General features: G+C 36.6%; 1 protein-coding gene across 7 annotated transcripts in view; it reads right to left on the reverse strand.

Annotated features, from left to right (window-relative positions):
• DGKB (diacylglycerol kinase beta) overlaps positions 1-21,949 on the reverse strand; it is a 356,804-nt gene that overhangs the window by 135,795 nt on the left and 199,060 nt on the right. For all 7 annotated transcript variants that reach the window (XM_051609482.1, XM_051609481.1, XM_051609483.1 and 4 more), the window contains one exon: positions 1,863-1,927. In XM_051609482.1, coding sequence (XP_051465442.1) covers positions 1,863-1,927 — 65 coding nt within the window. The remainder of the gene's footprint in view (positions 1-1,862; positions 1,928-21,949) is intronic.

Consider the following 21,949-nt stretch of genomic DNA (forward strand, 5'->3'; position numbering starts at 1 on the left):
AAAGGGTTTTATTTTCACACACTGCAGGAAAACACTGCTGCAACATACTATGGAGTGTTGCAAATAACTGCTTGAGGAACAAACCATGCAATAACACAATTTGGAAAATTGTATTCAACAAAAATAGAAATTTGCATTTCTGCATGTTTCATTCAAATAAGAAACATTTTTAAACCTCAGTCTCTATTACAATACTTCACTCAAATCTTTATATTATTTTTTACAAATGCATAATATTTTTGAATAGTCTTTCAATACCCAGAGAATCATTGCTATTTTCATGTTCTTTCAATATAGCAGTGCCAAAGCACATAGAGACTGAAACTATATATTTTTTTAATTAATTTCCTTAAGATAATGTTAGAGACATCAGGTTTCTTAAAATATAGATGAATTTCAAGGTGAGTCTGCTAGCAGATGTTATTAATGGCATATGATTTATTGTGACATGAAATCTGATCTGAAACTCATGTTATTAGCTGAGCTTTTTATAAATTATAATTGCCAACTGCTGAAAATATGCAGAAAGACCACTGATAAACTAGCTTCATCGTCAGGGCCTGGAATATCTGCATTTGCTAAATGTCCAATATCTCAAGTATTGCTGAACAAGTATAATACATTGGGATGTGCAGATCAGGCTTGAGTTCAGATCTTTTCATAGCAGAATTCTTTCAGAATGAGAAGTACTGGAGGTAGGAAGAGGGGATCATACAAAATAAATGTTTACTGTGGAACTTCAAATGAAACATACACTCAGGGTCATAGTATGTCATTGCATAGATGCTAAACAGAATGAATATTTTAAAAAAACAGCCCCCAACTCTGACTGTTAAATGTAAAATGTGTACTTTCAACATGAAAACAGTAGTAAGTTAGATGAAATTCAAACATATTCAAACACCATTCTGTACAGCTGTAAAATGACAGCACAAACAGCATGTTTTACCATCCTAAGGTCTACAAAGATTTGCATCTACACAAGACTTTCCAGGTCACCTCCAAGGAAAGCTAAAGAAAGTCTATGGGTAGACTCACAATGTCAAAACATCAGTGTTAATAATTATTTCTAGATATTCTCCATTTATTCCAAATAACTCTGTATCTTGCTGTCCTCTCCCCATGTGTGTTTAAATGTTAATCAAAGTTTCTGAAATGTTGCTTTTACCCATCACAACTTATGTGCTAAATTACCGAAATAAGAAGGGACAAACATAAGCATTGCATTATGAATAATCTGCTCAACAAACCACATTTTGAAAGGTGAATTTACAGTATATGTTGTAATACATTTTTAATCTCCAGAAAAGCTCTGAGATAACATTGCAAATTCAGAAAGCAACACAAGGAACAGATGCAGTCTCATTCCTGACTTTTTTACATATCCAAAGCTGTTTCATGATAAAAGCATTTATGTGTAAAATGGCATTCACTTGCCCTTACTAAGAGTATATATGGAAAAGCCCCCTGTCAATGTACGAGTGTGCGTGTGGGAATGAAACATAAGGATCACCATCTGCAGCTGTCTAATAAGTGTTCTTCAGTGCCTAATGGCAAAGTGTCAATTCAGGGATCCTAAGATACCACAATGCATCATCTTGTCCATGCTAGTCTTACAAGTCAAACATTTCGCATGTGAGAAGAGTTTATTTATATTGCTATTCATTTCAGTTGAAATACCAGATACAAAACAATTATACTAGAAGAAGTCTGGAAGCATATATTTAATTTAAAATTCACCAACTGCCTTTATCTTGTAAGAATCAATATTTTAAAGGATGTGCAAAATTTAACCCCTCAGAGAACATATCTTAATAGCATGGAAATAATCGTTTCATATGCAAATATTTTTAGATTCTTACCTACTGTTGAACTTCTCTGGATGTTTTTCCCTCATGATATGGAATCTGTGGGCAATTGAAGCATCCTAACAGGAAAAAAAGAAAACCGTAAATCTATTATGACAGGAAAATTACAGAAGACTGAAACTGTAAACAAGGCATATAATTTTTAAGGTATTTTGTGAACTATCTTTTTCAACAAAACCAATACTCTTAACACTTAGAAAGCTTACAGGCACAGCGTTCCAAAAATGGGATATATCTGAAATTTATAATTTATTACAGTTGTTACAACCTCTATTATTCCTTTTTAGAAATCAGACATGATAGTTACGTTCACTGAAATTGTCTTTCACTTCTGTACAGCAAATATTATCTAGATCTGGTGAAGGTTTACAGTATGACCACTCATATACTTCCTTCTTGTTGGAACACCAAATAAAGTCTATGAAATCTATTCCTTTAGTAAAGGTGAGTGATAGATTGAGCAGTTACTTCGTAGGCATATAGCTTGATATTTGCATATAGCCATTGAATAGCTTTTTCTAAAATTTGATAAAAAATGGGAATAAATTCTAAAAGAAGACCCATTTGCTGTATGTCAGGATAAGAAATCATGTGGGGGGAAAATGAATTTTTAATATAAAAAATAGATTAATTACTTAAATTAAACACATTTTATAAAATATTTTAAAATGTAGTAAATTATGCTAATAGTGCATTAAAGTAACGTGTATTTGAAATGAAATAGCTGTATAAAATACTTACACGTATACAACATTTTAAAAAGAATCAACCCATTGTGGTGATGGGAGTTGCTGAAAACAGAATATTTGGAACGGATGTGCTAGAATTAGCTTTCATAGCATTTTTATATCTATCTCTTTAATCGGTATGAAAATATTTTCCTCACTCCAGATCATGTAATATTTGCATACTAATTAATCAAAAATTTACAAACTGGGAATTAAGAAAGTGAAAAGTTTTTTCATCTTTAAATTATCTATTAAATGACGTGAGAGTATGAGGTCTACAGTCTTCATTCTTGCAGGAGATAGTAAGCGCAGAGAAATCCATTTGGATTATGTGTTTATGTTGTAAAAGGCTGCATATATAAGGATATAAATATAAGAAGAGTTAATTCAGTTAGTAAGAAATATAAGTTAATTCCAGTTTCATTGTAAAAAGAGTTTGACAAAAACTATGAATAAAACTATCACTATAATCAACTATCATGCCTATGAAAAAAATATATTACATAGCAACTTAAATTATTATGGAAATATAAAAGCTAAGAATTTGAGAAGTATTACATTCAGTGTTAAAACAACATCTAGCAACACGTTAAGTTATTTTCAAACTGTGAGAATTAGCATTTGGGGGAAAACCAAAATAAAATACTTGAATTTTATCATATTTCTGATTCCTAACACAATTAAAATATCTTGTTTAAAATAATCTTTATTTAGACAAATCAATGTTAATATCAATCTCAAATAAGCAGGCAAGGATTTTGTGCAAATATGTAGGTAGCCACTAACATCACACATGGCTGCAACACTTTATGACTATGGTAGGTTTTTATTTACTAGGATGTTAAGCAAGGGACTCTCTGGAGAACAGACTGGTCCAACCTTTAGGTTTTGCTTACTGGCCTGTGAGTACTTTGAAAAACAGATATGTGAACTTAAATACTGTATAAAATACAAAATTGTTTCGACAGACTGATAACATTTAAATAAACTTTTAAGATTATGAATAAAAGGCAAATAAGTAAGTCATAATATTTTACACACACTCTATCTACATAAAGATGTAGCATAGCATAGATTTTTAGGCAAAACTTACAATCACTGATCAAGTAAAATCATTTAGTGGCATCACTAAATGTATGGGCTCCACTGAAAAATTCATTTTTATTCACGATCTTATTATGTAGCTTCTAAAGATGCATAGTTTGTTGCCTTCTGCATATTCACATCACTATTTATTTATTTTTCTATTATATTTAAGAATGAAATAGCCATTTAACATTTTAGTGTCCCATAAGGAAATGGCAGCAAAACCCCCTAGAGAATGAACTAGTGCTAAGTCATAAAATGCCTTGTTGTTCTGTCCTGTCATCCAAACTGTCATCTGAAACTTTCAGTTTTATATTCTCAAACTGCACTCAGCATTACTTTAAATTTATTTTTATTTGCAATGCAACTTTATAAAGCAAATATCCACAAGAATTCAGGTGATCCCACAGTTCTTGGAGATGGATGAAATAAAGCTGACAGTAAACCCTGAGACACCAGACTTATAAACAAAGCCTGCCAGCTGAACTAAAATAATAACTCCGTTAACTTTAGAGAGACCCATCATTCATACTTTATCCCACATCAGATGTGCCAGCATTAGAAAAGTATATTTGTTAGCCAGATCTATATTAAAAGAAATACAAAGACTACTGTCGTGGCTAACCATTAATTTTCTACACACTGAAGCAAAAGACAGACCCAAGACAAAATGAATAAAGGAGAAGTAGCATATTTGACTGAAACTAGGAAACACTAATCAAGGACTAACTGTCTAATGAATGAAATGAAAAGGCTAATGTGCTTACTCATGCATAACAAATGCAAGCCACAAACAAGCTAGGGATCAATGCCCACTGCAGATGGCAAACAGGCAGTTCTTTCCATGCAAAGTTGATTTGATAAAAATTTTCCCCTCCCTGCCTGAATATTTTCTGACTCCAAAACAAATCAACTAACTTAATGAGCTGAGAGGTAAAAAAAGTAATCCACAAAGCTAATTTTGATGGGCACAATACAAGACAGGCAAATGTCAAGACAGATTTAATTAAAAAAAAAATTGTTGAAAGGCTATTTTTATTAATGGAGACTGAACCAGAGTGGTAAATGGACACAGGTAACCTCTTACCAATGATAACTCAGTGCAGCAGGAAAATCTGAAACCAGACGATGTGTGCTAGCAAAATAATCCTTTGCTTTATGGGGAAAAGAAAAAAAAAAAAAGGAAAACTACACTGTTTTCTGTTTTTCAATGTCTATCAGATTTTATTTGTTAAGATAGCACTGTGTGCAGCTTTGGCCACCTCAGTATAGGAAGGACATTGAGGTGCTGAACTACGGTGCAGAGAAGGGCAACAAGGCTGATTAGGGGTCTGGAGAACAGGTTTTATGAGGAGAGGCTGAGGGAGCTGGGGCTGTTCAGCCCAGAGAAGAGGAGGCTGAGGGGAGACTTCATTGCTCTCTACAACTACCTGAAAGGAGGTTGTAGTGAGGTAGGTGTTGGCCTCTTCTCCCTAGTGACTAGCAATAGGACAAGAGGAAACGGGGTCAAGTTGCACCAGGGGAGGTTCAGATGGAATATTAGGAAACATTTCTTCACAGAAAGAGTGGTGAGGCATTGGAACAGGCTGCCCAGGGAGGTGGTGGAGGCACTATCCCTGGAGGTACTAATAACATAGGTAGACATGGTGTTTCAGGGGATGGCTTAGTGGTTAAGGGTTATATGGTGGACCGTTGAGCTTGATCTTGAAGGTCTTTTCCAACCTTGATGATTATATGATTCTATGACAGTAGCATACTGTCTGCCTAGTATAAACAAATGAAAAGGATCAGATGAATGGAAAGTAACATGAACTTAAAAGGGGGTCAGAATGCAAGATCTGTCTCTTAAGAGCAGGAAGAATTATCAGATGCCATCCCTGAATCCTGAGGAACAAACACTGAAAGCTTTGTATTTCTGGGTAAGGAGAGAAGAGGGTCCTACCTCTGGTCCTCCATCTGGTCCTACCTGCATTTGAAATAGGATTCATCTTGGCGGATTCTAATCACCCATTTGAAAAAGAGGGATCTAAGCTACTTAGAACATAAAACTGCTGTTGTACCATGGAGAATTAATTTATTTTTTGTGTCACAAACTATATTAAAATAATCTAATTAACTATTCTGAGAAACAGAGCAATATCCACATGCATAGTAAGTCAAATATTGTTTCCATATTGTCACTTCAATATTCTGACCTTTCCTGGTGTCGCAAGCTGGTGCTGGGGGGCTACTGTGATCTTGTGGATGGCCAGTAAAATATGAGAAAATATTTTTTCCATTTGATAACAAAACTGATGTAAAAGAGAAAATCCAGGAGTCAGTGAAGCAAACTCACATGCTTCATGATACTACCTAGCAAGGTAACAAGTGGGCAGGCCTTTTAGAAAGATCATTTGGCAATCAGATACTGGTTTATAATTAATATCAACTATGCCCATTATTTATTATTTTTTATTAATAAACTGATACATATGGTAGCCTGAAATACAATTTTCCACCAGTACTATAACTGAATCTAAATAAATTCCATTTTTAAAAGTAACATGCCATAAGTGGCTAAAATTTGCAAGAGCTTTATAATTAATAATAATAATAATCAGAGGAGACACAATGCTGTCAGGCCTGTCGCAAGGTGAAAGGAGGAGGAAGGTCTTACTGGATCACTGTAATACAAAACTAGCACATTTCACTACACCTACGCTTTTGTCACAAAGCTCATTTTATACCTAAAGCATTGTAATATTTTTCACCAAAGCATTCAAAAATGGAGATTTTTCAAGAACACTTTTGCATCAAAATAAATGCCGGTGTGCAAAGTAATGCTGAATGCAAAACACTTAAAGCTTAACTACATAACTAATGAGACAATTTTGTTTTTTCTGAGAATATTATATGAATATTTGAGTTGTATGCTATTATTCTAAAATAATTAATTTCTTTTTTAAGACATAGAATATTTTTACAATCATTTACATGTCACACATAATGTATGACAATAGCCTAGATGATGGTAATTTCTCTGAACTTTTACTTTATCGTATCACCAATCTAATCTGAAAAAAACTAGCACAATTTCTTCTTTTTTGTATGCCTCTCTTGTTTAGATTGTTTTGACTCACTACTGCAGAATTTCGAAAGCAGAGATGAAGGAGTGGCTGTTTGAAGAACACAAAGTGCAGCTGAAATTCTACAAAATTGTATACAAACTCTTAAAAAATGTACCTCTGTACTTTCCAAATATTTAACCTAGACATATGTGCAATGAACACATATATACACCCTTAATTTGAACTTGTTCAGAGTCTGAAGTAGCTGGACTATCCTTCTTATATCTCACTCAGGTTTGTTTTAAATCCTGACAGTGAAGATAAGATAGAGAACAGAGAGAGCATATCTGAATCTACTCCTAGGAAATGGAAAAAATATTTTAATTGAACTAGGACATTTCTCAAAGTGACCTGCCAAGAAGAAAAGAAGCTTAAGTTGCTACACCTCTTTAATACCTCATGATTGACTTACACACATATATATTCATCTTTTTAATGGGTATTAGCATTACCGGAAAGCAATCTGAAGCAGTCTTTTCAGAGGAGTAACCTTATACATTGTGAATAACCTTATAGAAAGATTAATGCATTTAATATATGTCTATCTATAAGCTTGCTGTGATTAAAATTCCCATTAAACAATAATTTTTATGCTGGTGAACAAACAAATGACCAATGTGCAACTTCTTAGGATATAAATGATCTGATTATTTTTTTTCTAAGATGCTTCTTTAATTAAAGCTTAACGTATCCACAAGGCTAGGAAGCTTAAGGGATAATTCAGCAACCTGTAATCTTTGGATCAGAATGCAAATCTAACTTGAACTACCAGTTAGCTCACATCAGTTATTAATGTGGAATAGTACAGATGTACAAGAAATATTATTGAATATAGATTAAGTTTATGTAGTGACTTAAGCTAAAAATTATTTTCTAGATAAACAAACATCACTATGATTATGCATTCCACTTTCTGCACATACACACAAAAGGCAAAAAACACATATGCATCCTTTATTTTAGTATTTCCCACCCCATAGTAATCAAGTTTCAGAAAAGCAAATAATATGGCTAGTACTGAACCATTCAATGACCAAGTGTAGAAATAGGTACTCCAGAAGCTTCACACCCTGCCTTTTTTAAATGAAGCTGTCATTTCGTATTTGACTCCCAGGTATTTTTTTTTAAATTGCATGCATTAACCTCAGAAACAAAGTAAGAGAGCTTCCCAGAAAATTCCTGAAATACATTAGGTTTTGGTGAAACCATAGTTATTATAATCAACTTAGTTTCTACTGATACTCTGAGCCATTATATCTAAGAAAGGTGAGAGCTTGAGAAAGTTAGGAATCAGAAGAGCTTTCAAGATATAGCTTTACTAAAAGACAATGATAATTCCCTGTCTTAAGGAAAAATCTGAGAAAAAAAACAACCAAACAAACAACTAAGAAACTTGTTTCTGATTTTCCATGAAAAACACAGAAACTGTTAAGGTAAATCTATTTGTTTTGTCAGTGATATTCTTGACAGCCAGCCATCTGATGGTCATGTTTAAATACATTAAATACATTTCAGCTGTACCTGTATTACTAAGTCAAGTGACAGCTCATATACTAAATACTCATTTAAATAGGAAATATCTCTAAATCACGGATGAAATATCAGTAACTACAGTATTTAAAAAAAACAGGCAAAAGAGCAGAGGATGTTACATAGGGGAAATTATAACAAAATATTTAGAACAGACCTTCAAATGTAAGCATATTTCCTCTTCCTTTTCATTTGAAGTCAAATGTCTGCTGAGTTTCTGACATTATATAAACATATTTTGGTAGCAGAAATGTTTCACGCAGACTCAAAGTGGAATCCATTTTGCAGAAAAAAAACCCAAAAAACACAACTCACCCCTATGTTCTGCCTATGTATAACTCTATAACATGTGGCCATGTACACAAATTGACTCATCAGAGTTTACTATCAATCAGCTCCCATAGGGTGACCATATGTCCCAGCTGTGTAGGGACCAGTCCATGGACCAGCCCTTTAAGACAACCCTTTCTACCAGTATCTCAGGGAGCTATTTTGGTTGTTAGAAATCTATGCTAAATGACTATATACGTATCTATTTTTAACTCACTAATCAAATTCAAGGCCCATCAAAGAAGTCTGGGAGATAAGGCAGTTAGGTTATTAACAGACTAGATGACTAAACCAAACTGTGCCCCATGACTCAATACAACACAGAGGACATGTACCCTGTAAGATGAGGTCTGCTGAGGATACACTCTGTCACTAAGCACATCTTCCTTTCTTTTATATTTGGTCACCCTAAATTTACTGTAACTAGAGAAGGGCTGTTCTAGATCCATGCTGAGTGTTTATGTGGTCACTAAAAAGAGAAGAAAAGTGATCACACGGCAATTAGCCAACATAGCCATATAGAGAGTGTATGAAGTATCTTAAAAAGAACTCTGTGGTAAACCTTTAGTAGCATTTTGGATAACTGCAGATGGAGAACTATGTTGAAGTGGTCCCAAATTATTCTGCTGAATGAGTTTGAGAATAACACAATCAAGGACACAGCTCAGATTGAAAATAAATATAAGTAACACAATGAAATTTGCTGTTGCTTTAGCTTTTCTTCATGAACATACAGCAATGGCTCACAAATATCCAGTAAAAAGCGAATAAACAAAGTTTCAATTAAGAGCCTTTCTAGCTAAAAATGAGCACCCGAACTTTCCTGCCCAGCACTTTTCCAGTTCTGAGGAGTGAAAAATAAGTAACTCACTCACCCCCCCCCCCCCCCAATCAATTACTAAGCCTTTTTTTGTGAAATACTAATGATTGCTATCACACTAAAAACTACGTAAAGAAAAAGGTGGATTTGGGGTAAGGAATAATTGCTTGTGCACTGTCTCAAAAAATTAAATTCAACTTATGGTTTTCAAATACCATCCTAAAAAAACCCAGCAAAGCACCTAAACAAACAAAAAAACCAAACCCAAAACCTTTGGGTATTATAATTTTGTTGGCATTAGAGTAGTATTCTCAGCGGCTAAACTTTAGCTTTTAATTTTAGGTGCCTAAACTGGCAGAATGATCTCTGTATCCTCCCAGTATGCTCAGCGTATAAAGCTCTTTGGAAAGGTTCTTCAAAAAGGCACAAGTTTCTGTTCTGAATCACCATGTGGAAATCTTTTGTTATTAATGACAAAAGAAGCTGAGTACATCTCGCTCCCTACCTTTATGAAGCTATGCTTGAAATGCAGCAGTTTACACAGTTCTCTGAAATCTTCCCTGGGTTCAAGCCAAATCTTGTATCACCACCCATTTTAGATGCTCATTTGTCTGATAGGGATCAAATAATAAATGTTCACCTGACTTCTCCTTAGCAACTTCCCATAACTTGTTAGTCAAAGCCTTGGCAACAGAGCCTTATAATTTTAATACATATTTATGTTATTCATTTGTTTCCATAGCAGATATTTATTTTTATAAGAAGTATGCAAACCACTGAAACATCTCTCATTGATTTACACTCCGAAAGAATATTTTTCTCTTAATTGAAAAAGGTCACTGTTTCCCTCATTTATTATATTTTCAATTTGAAATTTAAATTTTTGCAATATAATATTATTTATTATCTTCCCTATTGGAAAAACAAATATTAATTTATAAAAACCCCCCAACATACTCATAAACTAGGGCTAGATGTTATTCAGCTACAGATATTCTGTCTCTCTCCACTCATTCACAACAAACTTTTGAAGATCCTCTCCTTCACATCTTTTATACAGCCTCTTTGCTTTTTCTTATAAGCCTAAAAGCAACTTTCTTTACTTTTGCTCAATATCTGCATTTTTTTCTTTTCTTGCATTGACCAAAATGTTTTCTGAATCCTTCTACTTTATTTTCTTGGTTTTGCCTTCACTTGTGTTATAACCAACTACACAGACATACAGCTGTCAGACACAGGTTTTCTTCATCTCCTCAAAACTCAAGACTTCAATTTAAAGTGTTTTTAATTTGTCAAGCTTCTTCCTTGGAAAGATTTCAGGATTGCCCAGTTCACCTTTTCTAATTGCATTACCATTGACATTCTTCACCTTCACCATTTTCTCCATTTGATATGTTGAAAATGAGCCAAACCTCTGGGTTTTTCTGCCTTAAAAAAGGATAGTTAACTGGTACACTCCACATTACTTGAAAGGCAGCTCTTTACCACTAACACAAATTCTCTCCCTCTCTGGAATTTCTTCCAGAACTTCCTTCTCTGACGTAATTTTCTAGGATCACTGTCAGTGCCCTTTTCTTCTATTCCATCTCCCATTTTTCCCCTGAGCGGACAAAATTCATTACTTGCCTGCCATCCAGAAAAAGAAGAGCCCCTACCAATACCACTGGCATGCATATTCAAAATGAATATATCTCCAGTGAATGTAAGAAGTGATGAGTTCAGAGAGTCTCTGGATGACTAAGATATTTGTTCATAGTATTCGGTATACAAGCTGTAGAACTCTCCAATATGGAAAGAAAACCAAGCTCTCACTGCCAAATGCCTGATCTAACTTCTAAATCAATAAATATCAAGTAAATGGAAGTGCTATATGCTGAGGGCAAAGTCTTTGTCCACAGTTTGCGCGGGTAATGGTTTCAAGAATTTGTTGTTCTTTGGTCTTCAGATCTTGTCACCATTTGGTGATATGTCTTGGACTGCAGTCCTGGCAAAGTGCATAAACTCCCTAATTCCACACATGCTTCTATGGAGGTTGCATCAAACTTCCTTCTCCCATTCTCCTCTGCCTGCCTAGGCAATATCCTTGAACCAGTAAGTACTTGGGATCCAGTTCAGACCTTAAAGGTTTGTCTAAGTATGACATGGCTGTGGGGAGGCAAGTACAGCAACTATAGTGCATGCTTGTGGATCCTGGCTAAAAGCTACCCTGGTAGGAGGACAGTGAGAGTTATGCTACTCTTTTCAGGTATTTAAGCATACTAAATATTTGTACTGCCTTTGAGGGCATTCAGGTTATGAAGAAGTAGCAGAAGAGTCTAATGGAAGTTCCTACACATAGCCTGGTTCTCCCTGAAGTCCACAGCTAATGTAAAAGAGCCAGACTGCCTTATAGAACAGTGAGGTCATAAGGAAAATGGCACAAAATTTTTGAATCAAACTGAGACAAACCTATTTAACAGGTAGTTTGAAAATAACTGGACAGCTGAGAAGCCTCTAAGAATTACGAGCTAGCTTAACAAGTTACTTGTAACAAGCCTACCCTCACCATAGTGGTTTCTCTGAGTATCTAAAAGGGTTCCACCAAAATAGAATGGAATTAAACTGTACATAAAGGTATTAGACTGAACAGAATAGACCCTAGCAGATCATCTTGATCACACAAAGCTTTTAGTACTATTGTTATTCAAATTTGTAACTTTAAAGGTGAATGTATACTAATCTTCATACACAGTGCAAAGAGGTCAGTCTCCTTCCTGGAGTGTAAAACCCAGTCAAATACTACATGGCAATGACCAGTATTTCCATGAAAAACAGGGGGTTAATATTCTCTGAAATACACTTGTTATCCAAAAAACTTAACGTAGTTAGTTCATATAAACAGTGTTTGATATCAATTGCTCACAAGTTAAAGCCTAGGGTCTGCAGTAATGGCTAACTGAAATACAAACTAGACTAAAAAATGGAACTAGATCTCATCTTACTGAGTATTTAAAGGCTGAAAAAGATACTCTTTATGAATCATAAGATCCGTATTAAAAAAAACCAAACACATCATGCAATATGTTACGGCTTATAGCATGAAAAGTCTTTTATGAACTTACTGTATGGATACATGGAAAAGTGTTAAAATATGTCCAAATGTGAATGCCTATTTATGGTAGTTTAGTCCAATTTTACAAAACTGATTCCTATATATTTTCCTCCTTAAACAGATCAAGCTTTCTCTATAGCTGTTTTGAATAAATAATTTAGGTATGTAAACCTTTTTACAGTGTACAGCACACAACAGTTATGCAGTACTGATTTTTCTAGTTTCTGGACATTAAAAAGATTTGAGATGAAATACATTGATTTATTCCACCAAAAGGTTATATTAGGTGGTATAAGGGGAACAAGTCATAGGTTATTATCAGCATGTTGATAATTAGGTACAACAAAAAACTGTTCTTTATTTTACTGAAGTTACTAAAAATTAAGAAATGTAAACATTTTTAACAAAACTAACATGCAGTGAAAACTGGCTTCAGCAAAAAAGGAAAAAACACCCAGCAACTTTAAAAACGACCAATTCTATATTTCACTGTTGGTTTATGCAATAATATTTCACCATTAAGCAGTCTCAAAATACAGCTCTTGATGTGGTGAGAAACCCAGGAAACTGAAGCCCTTTGTTATGATTTCACACGTACAGAATTTTAAACCCAAGCAAAAAAAAAAAAAAAAAAGTCCAAATTACTTTAGAAGTGCTTCATTGGTCCTTCACAGAGGGCTAAAGAAATATTTTTGCTGCCTTTCACATGCCATAGATCTGAGTCTGCAGAAGACTAATGAAAAAGTCTAGAGAAGCGCATGATGTGTGGAACTGAGAAATTCCTTAAGTTTTCTAGCAAAAAAACCTCCCTCCCAAGTATGCACTTGCATGCTTTTTGCCTAACCATCTGGAGAGGCTCAGTGCGTCATGGTTGTTTAGCAACTTAAGGTTTTCATGGTAGCTTTGAATATATTATACCAGTATCTTGTTCTCAAATTGTTTGGGAAGGTTCTGTATCTGCATAAAATCTCCTTGCATAAGTCCTGTTTGCTCAGGATGTCCAACACATATGAGGTTTTCCAGAAGACTACATTGTTTATACTAAATACTGGGGCACAATTCCCCAAATTATTCTAGTTTATAAAGTTATGCCCTAACAATTAAAATTAAGGGTGCAGCAAGCTGTAGTGCAGAGGCAGAAACAAGCAGAGTGAGAAAATACAATCTTTAGGTTTTTTCTTCTCTGAAGCCAGAATTCCTTAAAATAAATGCTCTTGGTTTGAAATGAGCAATGCAATATGGGACCACATTTATGCGAGAGAGGTATAAGTATGCAGAAATGGCAAACTATGCTTTTATTTGCATGTATATAATAGTTTTAATACAACTAGAGAGCTTTGTAATTTTGAGAATCTGCTGATACGGTGATTTCAGCTCCTGCAGATCAATTCAGGAGACAGCTAAGGCACATGATCAAAGTCAGGTCCAAAAATTTCATTGCAAGCAAGTTGAACAGGATAGTTTCTCTGAACTCTTTAACCATAAAGTATTTTATGGATAAGAGAACCACACCAGGTTTTGATAGCAATACCTCAATTTACTTAATGAGACAAAAAGTTCTAAATAAATCTTTGGTCTAAATGAAAGCATAGTCAATTCACCCTTAAACATTTAACCTTAAAAACCAACAATGAAGTAGGCTGAAAGCTGCTCCTAGATTTTTATAAATTTGCAAATCAAAGAGCACCTGTCTGTAAAGTGCTGCTTTGCTCAGCTACTTAAATAATGCAATCAATCCTAAATGACAAGCCAGTATTCTCAAATTTGCTGCACAGTAAGCAGACACTTGTCTTGCCAATGTTTGTAATAAGTAATCCTTGCAATTAATGAAGACAAATGTAGTTAATATTAATTTTACTCAGCATAAATATCACATCCTATGACATCAGAAGTTATCTAGGAGTAAGAATGTTTTAATGGTTATAACTATTTTCTATAATACTAGCATCAATAAGGGCATTGTAAATAAGTTAAATCCTACTTTTACTAGTGTTTTAGTTTTGCTAATGAACAACCAAAATGTCCAAAAAACTTTTGGAAAAGTCTGAAACATTTTAGTTTCAGTTATGTACATTGTATTCAAAGCCATTTCCTATCCAGATGCATAAAATAAACTATTGAGATACTCCTTTAAAGACAACTTGGAACACAAATGACCTTTCATTTTGACAAAATGAAAGCTGCAGTTCGAGCTACCATGACTTTCCAAAGAAATTAATCTATGTTAATATTCCTCAAAGGGGCATTTAATAATGGCCTTCATTTATACATTATCATAGAATCAGAGAATGTTAGGTGTTGGAAGGGACCTTGAAAGATCATCTATACCAACCCCCCTGAAAGAGCAGGAGCCCCTTGAGTAGCTCACACAGTAATGCATCCAGGTGAGTTCTGAATGTCTCCAGAGAAGAAGACTCCACAACCTCTCTGGGCAGCCTGTTCCAGTGTTCTGTCACCCTCACAGGGAAAGGTTTTCCTCATGTTTACGTGGAAATTCCTATCTGCTAGCTTGCACCCGCTGCCTTTTGTCCTATCATTGAACATCACTGAGAAGAGCCTGGCTGCATCCTTCTGACAGTCTTCCTTTACATATTTGTAAACATTAATGAGGTCGCCCCTCAGTCTCCTCCAGGCTAAAGAGACCCATCTCCCTCAGTCTTTCCTCATAAGGGGGATGTTCCACTCCCTTAGTCATCTTTGTGGCTCTGCACTGGACTCTTTCAAGCAGTTTCCTGTCCTTCTTGAACAGGGGAGCCCAAAACTGGACACAATACTCCAGATGCAGCATCACCAGGGCAGAGTAGGGGGGGAGGAGAACCTCTCTTGACCTATTAACCATACCGCTTCTAATACACCCCAGGATGCCACTGGCCCTCTTGGCCACAAGGGCACATTGCTAACTCATGGTCATCCTTCTGTCTACCAGGACCGCCAGGTTCCTTTCCCTTACACTATTCTCCAACAGGTCAATCTCCAACCTATACTGGTACATGGGGTTTTTCTTCCCCAGATTAAAGACTCTGCACTTGCCCATGTTGTATTTCTCTACACTTCTCCCCACCCAACTCTCCAGCCTGTCTAGGTCTCGCTGAATGGCAGTACAGCCTTCTGGTGTGCCACCCATTCCTCCTAGTTTTGTGCCATTAGCAAAATTGCTGACAGTACACTCTGTTCCCTCATCCAGGTCATTCATAAATATATTGAATAGCACTGGTCCCAGTGCTGACTTCTGATGGACTCCACTAGATACAGGCCTCCATCTAGACTCTGTCCCATTGAACACAACTCTCTGACTTCTGTCCTTCAATCAGTTCAAAATCCACCTCACTACCCCATTATCCAGACCATACTTCCTCAGTTTAGCTGTGAGGATGCTGTGGGAAACAGTGTAAAATGCTTTACTGAAATCAAGATAAACCACATACACTGCTCTACCATCATCTATCTAACTAACTGGTTATGTCCTCATAAAAGGCTATCATGTTGGTTAAACATGACTTGTTAAAAACTCCTTGGTAAAACCATGCTGACTGCTCCAGATGACCCACATATTCTTGACACACCTAGACACAGCAGCAAGGATAAGTTGTTCCATCGTCTTTCTAGGGATGGAGGTGAGGCTTACTGGTCTCTAGTTACCCAGGTCATCCCTTATACTTTTTGAAGACTGGAGTGACATTTGCTTTCCTCCAGTCCTCAGGCACCTCTCCTGTTGCCCACGACTTACCAAAGATGATGGGAGAGTGGCCTAGCAATAACTTCCACCAGCTCTCCCAGCATCCCCAGATGCATCCCACCAGGACCCATGAATTTATGGATGTCCAGATTGCTTAACTGATCCCTAACCCCAGTCCTCATCAACCAAAGCAAACGCCTCCTTTATCCTGACTTTCTCTGGAGCCTCAGTGGTCAGGGGCTCCTGAAGACAGTCTCCGGCCATAAAGACAGAGATAAAGGCAGCATTCAGTAACTCCTCCTTCTTTGTGTCCTCAGTCACCAGGGCACCCACCTCATTCAGCAGTGGATCTGTATTGCCTCTAGTGTTATTTTTGTCTGCAGTGTATTTGAAGAAACCCTTTCTGTTCTCCTTGGCCTCTCTTGCAAGGTTTAATTCCAAGGAGGCCTTAGCTTTCCTAGCTGCCTCCCTACATCCTCTGACAACAGTCTTCTGTTCCTCCGAAGTGACCAACCCTTCTTTCCACAATCTGTAAACTCTCTTCTTCCTCTTGAGTTTGCCCAGCAGTTCCCTCTTTAAACATGCAGGTCTCAGCTCCTTTTCTTGATTTCCTATCCATTGGGATGCTCTGATCTTGAGCTTGGAAGAAGTGGTCTTTGAATGCTAACCAACTATCTTAGGCCCCTTTACCTTCTAGTACCCTGTCCCATGGGATTTCCCCTAGCAGTTGCTTGAAAAGGCAAAAGCTGGCCTTGCTGAAGTCCAGAGTCATGATCCAGCTTGGTATTCTGTTCCTACTGCTCAAGATCCTGAATTCCACCATCTCCTGGTTGCTGCAGCCAAGGCTGCCCTCAACCTTCACTGCTGCAACCAGGATCTCCTTGTTAGTGAATAAAAGATCCAGCAGTGCTCCTCTCCTGGTTGGTTCATCCACCATTTGCATCAAGAAGTTATCATCAGTGCACTGGAGGAACCTCCTGGACTGTGAATGGGTGGCTGAACAGGCCTTCCAGCAAATACCAGGGCAGTTAAAAGCCCCCATGAGAACCAGGGCCTGTAACTGTGAGGCTGCTTTCACCTGCCTGTAGAAGGCCTCATCAACTTCCTTGTCTTGATCAGGTGGCCTGTATTAGACACCCACTACAGTATCACCCATGCTAGCCTACCTCTTAATTCACACCCACGAACTCTCTCTGTCCCACCATTTCTCTGTAATTGCCACCAGATCATAACCCCTTGACACATACAGATTTCTAACTGCTCCTGCTTATTTCCCATACTACATGCATTGAATCATAGAATCACAGAACTATTCAGGTTGGAAAAGACCCTTGGGATCACCGAGTCCAACCATCCTCCCTACTCTACAAAGTTCTCCCCTAAACCATATCCACCAACACCACATCCAAACAACCCTTGAACACACCCAGGGATGGTGACTCAACCACCTCCCTGGGCAGCCTATTCCAGTGTCTAACCACTCTTTCTGTGAATTATTTTTTCCTAATGTCCAGTCTAAACCTACCCTGTTGCAGCTTGAAGCCATTCCCTCTTGTTCTGTTGCTAATTACTTGTGAAAAGAGACCAGCACCAGCCTCTCTACAATGACCTTTCAGGTAGCTGTAGAGATTGATGAGGTCTCCCCTTGGCCTCCTTTTCCTCAAACTAAACATTCCCAGCTCCTTCAAGTGTTCTTCATAAGATTTATTCTCTAGGCCCTTCACCAGCTTCCTTGCCCTCCTCTGTACTCGCTCCAGCACCTCGATATCTCTCTTGAATTGAGGCGCTCAAAATTGGACTCCAGGTGTGGCCTCACCAGTGCTGAGTACAGGGGGACAATCACCTCTCTACTTCTGCTGGTCACACTATTTCTAATACAAGCCAGGATGCCGTTGGCTTTCTTGGCCACCTGGGCACACTGCTGGCTCGTATTCAGCCACTTGTCTGTTAGAACCCCTAGGTCCTTTTCTGCCAGACAGCTTTCCAGCCACACTTCCCCAAGCCTGTAGGCTGTATAAGCTTGAATATATTGGTGTATAAGCATTTCAGAGAAGGAGTTGAGCATTTAGTTTTCGCTTTTAAGGGGTGGCAGACCCTCTAATTCCCCAAACTGCTAGCACATTGCTCCACAAATGCTGGGCTACTATACCCAGGGGCCTCAATAGCATGTCCAGTTACATCCCCCTCGCCCTTCATTATCTGTGACAAAAAAACTGTTTCTGGAATAAGAAGCATTTTTTTGCCCTTAGTCTACTTTCAGTAGAAATACTTACACTGTTAAAAATTACCAAAGTATCATCTACATCAATTTCACTGCTATTGCACAAATTGTAAATTATGTTTTCTGAATTATGGGTATAATTTTTAAAAGGCTTCCATTTTTATAGTCTTGTGAAAGGACAATGAAATATAGAAAAAACCCAAGATTACTATTTCAGCATTTAAAATCTACACAAAGTAATTCAAACAAATGTTATGACATTTAAGATAATGAAACCCTTCATTTATGCCAGTGTGTCCTAATTCACATATAAGGAGTCAGAACAGATGTCCAAATACTGTAATGCCACAAGAAAGTTAGGGCATATCTTGATTAATACTCTCAGAGCAATCCATGGTGTCTCTTTAAAACTGGCATGCGTTACTTCAAAACATCTATTCAAAATCCATTCTAGGAAACACAGCTAGACAAAGTGTTCCCAAGACAAAAGGAAAACAATAAAGCTCTGTATAACCCTTTTAGCAATGTAAGCTGCGTATTATCGACAGACCATTCATTGCAATCAACAAATGATTAATTGCAAATTTGTTGCTAAATTGACCACAAAAAAAGACAAGCTTCAGGGTACTGTTAAAGAGGAAAAACTTATGTTAAAAATGATTGGAGACTTTTTGTAGTGAATTAATTCTAATCAATACCCTTGTTGACTACACGGCAGAATAATGACTTCCTTAAATAGCATATGTACCCATTATTGTAGACATTCAAATTAATATTTAACCTAATGCCTTGCTTTTTTTTTTTTCTCCTTTTGAAACAGCATTTTTCTAATTTTGCTTTTAAGAACTACAGTCTGCTGTCAGCTGCCACATAAACCAGATTTTTGTAATGTCCAATATCAATCTTGTGAGGCATAATATACAAGTGACAAGCGTTTCTAACACAAAATTAATTATCTTTAGTTAGACTTTACATTAAATTTTTCTTTTTAATTATTCTTGTAACGGATTAAACATTAGATGCCTTCAAGCCTCTCTACCTTACAAAATTCAGATTAATTCTGCAATCTTTCACTTTTGTGCAAAGGTGTGATTTCAGATTTTCCTGGCTGTGCCATTTTCCTCCTATTGTAGATGCAGTCACATAACTAAAAGTTAATCTTTTAATGACACAGAGAATTTAATCCCTGTGAGGGTCAGTCTGCTACTGCAAAAGAGATAAGGGTTTGTTGGTGTTTTTTAGGTGTTCTTTTTTATTTTTGGCATGTCAATGTTATCTTGAAAAGTGCTTTATTTCTTGCATTTGCTGAATAGTCTGGTCCTCACATTTCTGCTCAAGAAAAACATTCCCATTAATTTACAAACACTGCAATTGATAAAGAAATAATTTACTTATTGAACTATACTCACAGCTAAGGCCCAACTTATAGTGTTGACTATGAATGGGCTGAAGCTTATGTTTAAAAGCCTCTCATTAATTAAAACTTTTTAGGAAGGAAATTTCTTTTAAAAGTGGGGTAGGCTGAAATGCAGAGCTGAATTATTTTTATTCTTTTATATTTATTTGTTGTAATATTACAGAAATATTTGTATATATACAGAACAGTTCATACTATGGCTTTTGGGTTGTTTTATATTTTGTGGGGAAAAAAATAATAATAAAAATTCCCAGGCACTAGAAATATCTTTCTTCTACTTCACAGCTACCATTGCAGTACATATTTTTAGAAAAACAAGCAAACATATATACAACAAAGGAACAAATATGGAAAGGTTCAAGTCTCTCCGATTCCAAAGCAAATGATAAATTTCTCTAAAAAGCAGAGACACACAAGCTACAGACACAGCTCAGAGCTGGAAGCCAAGCTGTTGACAAACTGATACAATTTTTTACATGTCTATGCAGGACACATTTAGTCCTCATTAAGATTTCTGCTTTAAAGATCTCTGAAATACTGTTTTCTTTGAGGAACTTAGATTACATAAATAATCCACAATACCTAGATTTCAGAGGTGAAGAGTAGAATCCAAACCCCAGAACTATACTCAAAAGCTCCATATACTGAGGTACTTCAAAATTTGATTCAAAATCCAGTATGTTTTAGAAGTTAAATATATCTGGCCATGCCACTATGTTCTCTTCACTGGAGCCTTCATCAAACGTTTCTCCACTCACTCAGTATCCAGAGACCTGGAAGGAGGTACTAACGTCTCTCATTCCTTTAGGGGTGAAAAGTGGATTCTTGACGTAAAATTCAAAAAGGCAAGCATGAAGTGATCCTTCCTTAAAATACTACATCAGGTGCTAAAATTCTCAGAAATGGGACTGACAGAAACAAACTAAATTTTAACAAAAAGCAAATGCAAAGACTTGCATCTGGGGCAGGATAATGCAACAATACAAGCTGGTGCTGATTGTCTGGGAAGCAGATCTACAGAGAAGGATTCAGGAGTTCTTGAGGACAATAAATTGAACATAAGTCAACAGTGTGCCCTTGTAGCAAAGATGGCCATCACCATCTTTGGTGGGCTTTATCCGCAAGAGTGCATCCACCATGTTCAGGGTAGTGAACTTTCCCCTCCGTGCAGCATTTGCAAAACCATATTTGGAATACTGTTTACTCTTGGGCTCTCCGTTATGAGAAATATATGGACATCTAGAAGAGGGCCATCAGGCTGCTCAGGGGCTGCAGCACATGTCCCCTGAATAGAGGCTGAAGCAACTTGTTACCAGCCTCAAAGAAAGCTGCTAATGGGAGATTTTATTGTTGTCTACAGCTACCTGATCACAGGATACAGAAAAGACAGCCAGACTCTTCTCAGAGAGGCACAATGTGAGCATGAAAGGTAACAAGATACAAGCCAAATACTACACAGACAGATAGTGGAACCTCCACTCTTGGAGGTATTCAAGATTCAATTACAGAAGTCCCTGAGCAAACTGATCTGATTAGACTTGCTTGCAGTAAGATTTGGAAGAGTTCTGCAGTTTAATTACATGCTGTATGTATAGACAAATGATTCCTTTGACTTGCCTTGAGGCTGAAACATTATACCTTCATTTGATGCCTGTCAGCTTTATACTAGAAGAAAAAGCAAACATAAATTCACCACCCACCTTCTTCTCACTCATGACTTTATGGACGCTATAATCTTTGCTGTGTTTTCTATACCAAAGAATTTTATTCTAAGCAACTTTTCTTCTTATGGAAGCTATTCCATACCTCTAAGCATTCTTCTTGCCTTTCATTAAATCTTCCATTTTGATAACAGTATTTGTGAAATGAGACAGCCAAAATGGTACACACTAATTCAAGAGCAAGGCACATCTCATGCATAATGGTAATCTGTATTTTTTTTTCTTTATTTCTTTCTTAATAAGAGAATAGTGCTGTTGCTGCAGCCTTTTATACAATAAGCTAAAGTCTGGAACAATCACTCAAGAAACACAAGATCGAGTTCTAGGAATGATTCAGGAACTATACAACAGGAC

This window comes from Apus apus, chromosome 2, assembly GCF_020740795.1.
Source record: "Apus apus isolate bApuApu2 chromosome 2, bApuApu2.pri.cur, whole genome shotgun sequence".
Classification (NCBI taxonomy): domain Eukaryota; kingdom Metazoa; phylum Chordata; class Aves; order Apodiformes; family Apodidae; genus Apus; species Apus apus.